General features: G+C 32.9%; 1 protein-coding gene across 1 annotated transcript in view; it reads left to right on the top strand.

The window, feature by feature from the left end:
- LOC105813611 (ankyrin repeat domain-containing protein 12-like) overlaps positions 1 to 9,086 on the top strand; it is a 48,457-nt gene extending 39,371 nt beyond the window's left edge. Inside the window, exons 4-5 of the mRNA XM_012648372.1 lie at positions 5,856 to 5,924; positions 9,049 to 9,086. Coding sequence (XP_012503826.1) covers positions 5,856 to 5,924; positions 9,049 to 9,086 — 107 coding nt within the window. The remainder of the gene's footprint in view (positions 1 to 5,855; positions 5,925 to 9,048) is intronic.
- The last annotated feature ends 663 nt before the right edge of the window (positions 9,087 to 9,749 follow it).

Raw genomic sequence — 9,749 nt, forward strand, 5'->3', positions numbered from 1 at the left:
TTTTTCTAAATCAGCGTAGGAAAATTTTCAGCTGTATATTTGTGTATCTTTTCCCCCTTCCTTTTTTTCCTTATTGTGCCATCTCCTGGAAGAACAAAGTTATGCATCTTTTTGTAATTCAAATTTTGTCTTTTCACATACCACTTCCTTGAACACTAGTTAGGAGCAACAATTTAGCTGTCTTTATAAAATCTACATTATTGACTCTTTTGTCAATGCTGTTTTAAGTGAGTTTTACTGCTCAAACGTTCATAGCACATGTTGTTCTTAATGTGTTCTGGCATGGCTCACTCTGTTAGTGACTGGATCTATCCCTGATTTGACTTTCTACTCATCCTTTCTACTCCTCTGTAATGATGAATAGCAAATCAAATTAGGCATAGATATAGTACCTTTATCCAAATTGAGTTAGATTATATCTACTATTGTCTGTCTGGTATTTTTGTTAAAATTTTAATCTGCTACCTACTTGCTAATGATATCAGAAAAGCAGTATGTGCTAAGTAGACTGTCTCTAGTCATTTAATGCTTGATTTAAATGTTACTTTTCTGTCTAGGTAGTCAGTACAGACTTAACAGGTTAGAAAAGGACATCACTGTTTTTTTCTTTTTAGGTTTTTTAAAAAAAATAGAATCCAGAGTACAATTAAGTGATATTTTCTATATGAAAGATAAGTATAACATCAAACTCCATGTTTGACATTGATCTTTTTAATGGAGTGTGCTGTATTTTAAACTATTGGCTGAAACTGTGAATGAAGACGTAAAGGGGGGAAATATTTGCAACATATATCAAAACCTTTATCCTAATGAGTGTAGTATTAAAGATCTCTTAAATGTGAAAAGAATACAAAAATGGACAAAAGATACAAGCAGATAGTTCAGAATAACAGAAATACAGTTGGCAAAGAAATTTATAAACAAATACACTAATAGTAATCAAAGAGTACAATTTATGTTGACTGACAACATTGTTATTGGTCCAAATCATACCCAGTGGTTACGGGTTGGAAACAGGAGTTTGCTTTAATTGGTCTAAATTATAGAAATACCTTGTTCAAGGTTAAATATGACAACATACATAAAAAACTAAGTTTTTTGACATTTTACTAATCCTTCTTTTGGCACTTATTCTATATAAGTGCCATTCTTGATGAGAACAAACATGTTTAAGGATGTTTATCTCAGCCTTGTTTATAATGGCAAAAAAATCAGGAAAATAGTGGTAAGTAATACAGGATTCGTTAACTTATGGTAAATCTAATGAAGAAATAACAATTTCCACCCTTAAAAATAACATTGTAGAAGAATATATAACATGGAAAGATGTTAATGGTATTGGAAATGAAAAACTAGATTATGAAATAGTATGTACTATTTGATTGCATTAAAAATTGTAATTTGTATGTTTATCACTATGTATTAATATATATACACACATGACATACTAACACATGTACGGAAAGATAAAATAAGACTGTTTAAATATAAAAGACTGTTGTCACTGTAGGAACTAAGCCTACACCTGGTGGGTTTATTTTGGATTCAGAACAAAATGCAAATGTTATAAACCCTGACTGGGGAATAAGGAGGAAACGTTAATAATGTTATTCAGCTAATCATCCCTTGTAAGCAAGGGATTAACTGATACTATCTAAACTGAAATACATAGTTTCTTAAAATGACTACTTTTTAAATGTTTCTTTAAAATTCCCTCATTTATATTTTTGTTTATATCTTAGTATATGATATGTTTTATAGAGAAGAAGCAGTTCCTTTCTTTTCTTTTTCTGTTAGATTAAAATAATTTAATTTTAAAGGTTTTTATTTAAAAATAGCATACAGCCTGGGTGTGGTGGCTCACACCTGTAATTGCAGCACTTTGGGAGACCGAGGTGGGAGGATCACTTGGGCCCAGGAGTTCGAGGGGTAGCCTGAGCAACATAGTGAGACCCCATCTCTACCAAAAAAAAAAAAAAAAAAAATTAGCTGGGCATGATGACACGTGCCTCTAGTCCCAGCTACTTGGGAGACTGAGGCAGAAAAATCACTTTGAGCCCAGTAGTTGGAGGTTGCAGTGAGATACGACGATGCCACTGCACTCTACCCCAGGCAACAGAGCAATACTCTGTCTCCAAAAAAAATAAAAATAGCATGTATATGTTATTTTCCTTTTCATACATGAGTTTATTTCTGTCTCTGCTAGTTCCTTTGTGCATATTTAATATATTTAGAAGGATGCTTGGGATGATGCTCACCAGATAGTAACACTTGACAGGATATGGGATATTTGTTACTTTCTTCTTTGTGCTTTTTGTATGGTTTGCATTTTTGAAATAATGGACATATATTACTTTATAAGTCATTACTTTTTAAAAAGGGTATTCATATCATTATCCAAGAAAGGCCCACTTGGCCCCCACATCAGCAGTCATGCTTTCTACTGTGTAAGGGATTCTTAAGTGTTCATTTTGAGATACCCTGGTGTGTCTAAAACTTTCTAAATTCTCAATTTTTTAGTACTTACTAATTTTGAAAAAAAAAAAAAAAACTTCATAGAAAAGTAAGTGCTTGACTAGACAAATAAAATTTGGGTCCAGGCACGGTGGCTCCTACCTATAATTCCAGTGCTTTGGGAGTATCGCTTGAGGTCAGAAGTTGGAGACCAGCCTGGACAACAAAGCAAAACTCCATCTCTATAAAAATAAAAAAATTAGGTGGGCATGGTGGCATGTGCTCATAGTCCCAGCTACTCAGGAGGCTGAGGTCAGAGGATGGCTTGAGCCCAGGAGTTCAAGGCTGCAATGAGCCGTGATCACGCCACTGCACTCCAGCCTGGGTGATGGAGTAACACCCTGTCTCTTAGAAAAAAAAAAGGTGGGAGGGAATTAATAGCATAATTTGAAATCATGCCAGTGGGTCTTTGTAGCTGCATCATTGTACTGTATTCATTCTGAATTACTTTATTTCAGCAAATCACCAGGGTAATTGCTTATATCATTCCAGTGTCTGTCCCACATTGTCCTATCCCATGAGAGAATTCCCATAATTTTTGTCCTATGGAATATTAAGAAGCCAGTAGATACAATGACCCATTGACACTATGGAAGCATAAAAGAAGCTACTTATCTAAAAGATGGTTTTTATACCTACTACATCAGCTTCCTTTGAGACTTATTTTTACCTTTTACTTTCAATCTCTCCTAGTCTATAATCCTGATAGGGTAAGTTATCATAGTTATGTTAGGGGTAATCATAGCATAGTGTTTATTATTGAAGATTTTGGAGTCTGACTGGTGTTGACCCCCTCCCCATCCCTCTACAAGCCCTGGCCAAATAATTTGACTGATTTATGAGTTTGAGTTTCTTCCTCTGGAAAAGTACATATAATAATATCAACTTCAGAGAATTGTGACCTTTTTACATCATCATTTCAGTTTGCATGTTTAGATAACTAGAAAGTGAAATATTCTTCACTTTTTTTTTTTTTTAGTATTTTCTATTAGTAAGCATTATTTATTTGCTTTTTCATTTTGGGGGGAGTGTTTTTAGATAATGTGGTATGAGAAAATTCAAAGAGGCATAGTATGATCTGTTTCCAAAGTCCATGGTTGCAGTTGTAGAGTATGTTGAAATTTAAGAAACTAAATCTTCACCAGCCAGCCTTAGAAGTTCTATTTTTCCTAAGACTTTAGATGCCATTAAAGTATTTACCTTATTTAATGTGACCCAAACAGGTTTGGAGAGAGGAACTTCTTTTAAAAAGAAGACAAATAGATATAATTTTTCCAGAAACTATGTTAAAATAGATAAAATCAATGCTATGCTTAATAAAAATGATCATCTTTGGTGGTTTTCATAGCAATTATTTATTACACATTTACCCCTGTTCCCTCCCTCATACTTTATTATAACGGTTTCAAACATGTAGTGCAAACTTTTTAGATCATTCTTGGTATTTTTTTCTTACTATCTTTCAACCCAAAGCAGAATATTAACTTATAAAGATTGTTTTTAAAATACAGGTACTGGCCGGGCATGGTGGCTCACACCTGTAATCCTAGCACTCTGGGAGGCCCAGATTGGAGGATCACTTGAGGTCACGAGTTTGAGACCAGCCTAGACAAGAGTGAGACCCCATCTCTACTAAAAATAGAAAAGATTATCCAGGTGTGGTGGTGTGCCTGTGTAGTCCCAGCTACTCAGGAAGCTGAGGCAGGAGGATCCCTTGAGCCCATGAGTTTGAGGTTGCAGTGAGCTGTGATGACTCCACTGCACTCTAGTCTAGCCAGAACAACAGAGCAAGACTCTGTCTCCAAAAAAAAAACAAAAACAGGTGTTGCTTGTCTTGCCCTGCTATAAAAGAACATATCAGGGAGAGAGGATTGCTCTGCTTAGTACTCAGTGTTTTACGTCTCACTAATAGCAGTAGTCTCATTCAGCCTCACCTCAGTATAGCATAGAGGGAAGAAGTAATTGAGTAAAGGGACAGGATGTGGAAGCTTTAATTTTCCAGCTCCTGAGTTAAATTTTTATAGAGTACATATTCAGATGTCCCAGCTATAAACCTACTTACCTGAATAAAAGCCAAAGGGTATGTGGGGTCAGGATGACTTGGTACTTCCAAAGAAAGATTTAGATAAACTGTTAAACTACTTCCCTATATTAATGAATATAATTGTAAGTTCAGTTTATCCACTGTGGTTTAATCTGTTAAAATAGCATGATCTACTTTCAATAATCCATTTAGCCTATTAATAATTGGCACAATTTATTGGCTGCCACTTTCTTTGCAATCTGTGGAGGTCATTTTAAATTCTTGTGTGTTTTTAAATAAAATGTCAAATGTTTTTCATGGGATTCTTTTGTATTTGCTAACTTAAGGTATTCAGTTTTGAAATATGTGTTTATTGAAAGTCTTGCCGTTCAATCCATTTACCCACTTCAGAATTGGTCTAAAAAATGTTATTTATGATTACCTTTTTAATTGAGTGAACCTTTTTATCACTAAACTTTTAGGCTTATCTTTTCAAATACTGTGTTTAGGAGTTACTTGTTCTCTAAGCTTTCTTTTCGAACACTTGATTACTGAAATCATGAATACTGTCTATAATAGTGATCCTCAAAAGGTATATGTCAATAAGTTGAGGATATGAAGATCAGAATAATGTTATTGTGAGTTGAACTGGCATATTTTTTAATAAGTAGAAGTATCTGCTCTGGCCACATCACTGAAGTCAATTCTCCATATTCTTATTTCTCTATCATGAATTGTTAGACAGAATTCTATATTCTTAACTGATAAACTTTGTTTTGATTTAGGCTACTTTCTTTCTAAGAGGTCTTCTGTAGTGGTGATCACTGTAGTAATTTACACCATTTGAGATGTATATAATTGATAGAAAAGTCTGTAATCCAGGATGATAATTGCAGTCCAAAGTCTCCTATTGTCTGTGGAGTAGTTTTGACCCTCATAGAACAAAAAGGGTAATTCAAGTTTTCTGAAGACAAATTCTAACCAGAAATCCAGTGATAGAGTACTACTACCTCTTTTATTGCTTGTCAGAGATTTAAAAATATATAGTGTCAAAAGAGATGGTATGCTATAATAAAAACATCAGTAATATCTATTATTGAAACTGCATGGTTGAATTTCTCAACTTTAAGATACTGAAATCTTAGGTGTTGGCCATATCTGTATTTTAAACGTACTTTTGGCTTTATCTTAAAAATAATCTTTTGGAAAAACAGCAATAGATCGTTAACTGGTGGTCTTTTGAAAATGTTGGTTTGTTGAATTCTGCATTTCCCTTCGTGTGCTTTTTTCTTTTCTCCTGTCTCTTTTCATTCTGTAGATTCAGATCCAGGACATACAAGTGAAAATTGGGGGGAGAGACTTATATCTTCTTACAGGACATACTCAGGTAATTAGATTATCAGGTGCTCCTGTTTAGCCAGTGGTTTCTGTCACATTTACAATTAATTATTGTATGATAAGTAATTTATATTCAAACCAATATATAGGTATCTTTGGTTAAATAATGAACTACAGGAGTGACACCACGTTTTCCCAGTTTTGTTCTGAGATATCAAGTGTATCATATCCAACACATTGTAGCAGGACTGCTGTATGCCTCCATTCACAGCACAACATGGGGAACACCATTCTTGTAAAAAACAATGTGAAAGTCAACCCCTGGCATTTTCTAGTGCAGTGGCCCCTATGGGAAGATACTCCTTAGGATAGGTCCTTAGTCTATTTTGTTATGTAATACCCTTCACAAAGTATACCAAGAGTACTGATTTCGACAGACAGTATTATCTTACCCTTTAGTCATGTAATTTTTTTAAAAAACACATTTAAAATTTTTTTTCCGTTGAACTCATTAGTCTTTATGGACTTTGCTGCCCAGGTTGAATTTAACTGTAAGTGAATTAAAATACCAGATTACCTGGAGAAATACCATTGCCTGTGTTGGAACCTCTCTATTCACCTGTGGCACCAGTTACTGTATGTTTCTGATTCATAATTGCTCTAGCTAGAAGAATAGAAGAGAATATATAAATGCCATCACTTTAAAATAAAGAGTAAATATTCTCTAGTATTTGAAAACTAATTAGTTAAAAGTTTTGATTGTCCTTTTTTTAATGGCCTAACATTTTTATCTCAGAACTTTTTAAAATTATAAATACTCTTTAGTCCCTAGATCTAAGTGTTTTTAGCATGTGACATTTAGCTATTAAAACTGAAATAAACCTACTGTTTCTGATATGGTTTTTATTTACTTTATAAATTTGTTGAGTTGGGTGAGGGGGTGATAGAACCCAGTAATTATCCTTAAAATTATCCTTCAAGTTGTTAATTGAGCTGATAAATCAGTAGTACTTGGCTACTATTGTAAAGGTGGGGATGAGGCATATTTACAGTTAGTTACTGTGGAATAAGGCATACATTTCTTAAAGGTGACTCCTAAGCACCAACGTGCACCTGAAGGATCTGTATGTAGATGAAACCATCCATGATCTGAGTATTAAGGCAGGAAATCAAAAGATAAAAACATTCAACTGTTAAAGATTCATCTAGATATTTTAGAACCAGAGAGTGATGACAAAATTTTTTCTCAGAATTGAAGTTACACACATTGCAAACATGATTCATTTCATTGTGTTTATCTGTATTTGAATTGTAGTTCCATTGTTTCATTCCTTACACAGTGACTAATTTTTGACACACTGATTGGTTTATGAACCTAGTCCCCCAAGAAAAACAATTTTGTCTCTTCTCCTTAATATATACTCTACACTTAATTAGGATGTGACAATATTGAACTTTCTGTTTATTCTAACAAGACCTGAAAAAGAAAGCATTAATATTTAAGGCCGGGGACATCTGTATTTCTGAAGATCCTCTGAACCTTAAAAGAACAAATGTTGGATTGTTGAAAAGTCCAATTCTCTGTTTGCTTTGAATAGTCTTAAGTGGATTTCTTGGATTTTTCCGTAAAAATCTCTATGCTGTCTGAGTGGAATTTCAAGTTTATAGTAGACTGTGCTAAATGAGCACATTTTTCAGTATAACTGTATTTAAACTTCAAAGTTCTGACCTGTTAGGACAAATAAATACAACTGAATCTTGAGAAGTATCTAACTCTTTATCAAATACGTAGTATGTCATGCATATCTAACCTATCGTTTTTTAGTTATGACAGGTCAGAGGAAACAGATTCTTTACAGGACAGATAAAATAGTCTTGTTGACTGCTTTAAACTTGAAAAAGCATACTTTGGGACATATTAGTCTAACACTTTCACCTTTGAAGAATGGTATAGTTGTCTGTAACCTAGCTACCTTACACCAGCTACTGTTCACTTACTCTTCTTATCTATTGCATGCAAAACATGAAGTCAGATAAATGACTGTTGTAACTCAAAGTAAAAATAGAGTTCATGTTGGATGTTAGCATCTAATTTGGATTTTTGTTTTAAATATTTGGAGTATATGTAATTTGTTCTCCAAAATATAATAATTATATCTTGGATCATTTGGCAGCATGGCATTCTAATAATGAATTTATAAGTATATTTTATTGTCACCTGGGTATATATCACTTTAGAGTGTATTTTTTAAAAAAAAAATTGTATTAAAATGCAGTTAAAACAAAAAAGTCAACTGTTTTGCAAATAAAAAAAAAGGCAAAATTTTCCCCAAATCTATTTTAAAGATAGACATTAAGTGATTTTTGTTTCCTCTGATTTACTTCTTTTCCTTGAAACATCTTTTCTATCTTCTATAGAATTTTCACAGTGTTAAATGTATTAATTTTAGGAGAGAAATGCAATTTAAAAATTTGTTATTCAGATGAAAAACCATTAAAATAACAATAATTGTGGTTCCTCATTAAATGCTGGAGAACCAACATGTCTAGAAAATTATTAAGACAAAGAGTACATATACATTTCAGGAAAAAATAGGCTTCTCCAAAGACCTGTTCAGGGCTTTATAATAAATTTAGTGATAAGTTAGATTAAATACTGTGCTGAGATTGGATTTACATTAAATTGCATCATTAAATTACATCATTTCATAAGAAATGTGAAAATAAAAGATTATACTAGAAATAGTAATAAAAGTCGATTTAAACAAGTCTTGACTATTTTTGTATAAAATGAAATATTCAACAAAATGGACATTTTAGGAACTATAGCATTTTGAATGATTTATGGGCAGCAGAGATTAAATATTAGGACCTCTAATTTTTCTAGACCATTAGAATGCCAGTTTATCCTAGTTAACTTAAGTGGTACACTGGAAGAATTATTACTTTAATTTCTGATGCCTACTAATAATACTAGATTTTAATAATAATTAGTTTCTTAAAACTTGCCAGATTAATAAATGCTGATCTCTTAGAGTATTCTAGCTGCAGGCCACATCTGCCTGAACGAAACCACTATATTGACAACTGATCCTTCCCTTCTCCCACTCATTTTTGCTATGTTACATTTGTTATTTATTTTACTTATTTATTTTTGCAGCTCCTCTTTGCAGGTACCCTTAAACCTGGATCAGTAAATTCCAGGTATTGATACAGGTTATTTCAAGAAGTAGATTCCTAGATAGATAATAGCCAGACCTCTGTATTAGCTTGTACAGGGCACCTGCATTAACTCCTAGAGAAGTCTTAAAAAGACAGACATCTGTATCTCTTGCTTATGAAATTCAGTTCAGTCTGAATTTCCTCACACTTAGTGGGGAATGCAGACAGCATTGCCAAAGAATTTCCCAAATGGTTAAATCTGAGAGCTTACTGTGATATGGAATACTCTTTGAAAGTTCATCATAAATGTTTAGATCTGTGCAGAATCTCTGCTAAATCCATAGCTACACAGAATCTTTAATTTGCTCATTTTTAGCTTTGATTAATATCATTTCACATTCATCTATCATATGACTGGAATAAAATAATTTGGTGCTTTTTTCAGTAATTATTCTGTGTGATGAGACTTGTCATAAATACTTAGTCCTTTGAGAGATCGTACAAATCATTACTGGAATTAGGAAGGTAATTTAAAGCAGCATTGATACATAGGCTTAGCAGTAATTAAGAAGAATCAAATTATAGTGAATGAAATAGAAGTTTCAAAGATGTAATATTAAGGAATGTTAAATATTATTGAAGAAATTTAGTTTTACTAGAACAAATCATTAAAGTACAGATTTTACTAGGAATAAATTTACAAATGTTATTA

The sequence above is a fragment of the Propithecus coquereli genome, unplaced genomic scaffold (assembly GCF_000956105.1).
Source record: "Propithecus coquereli isolate 6110/MARCELLA unplaced genomic scaffold, Pcoq_1.0 Scaffold283, whole genome shotgun sequence".
NCBI classification, from domain to species: domain Eukaryota; kingdom Metazoa; phylum Chordata; class Mammalia; order Primates; family Indriidae; genus Propithecus; species Propithecus coquereli.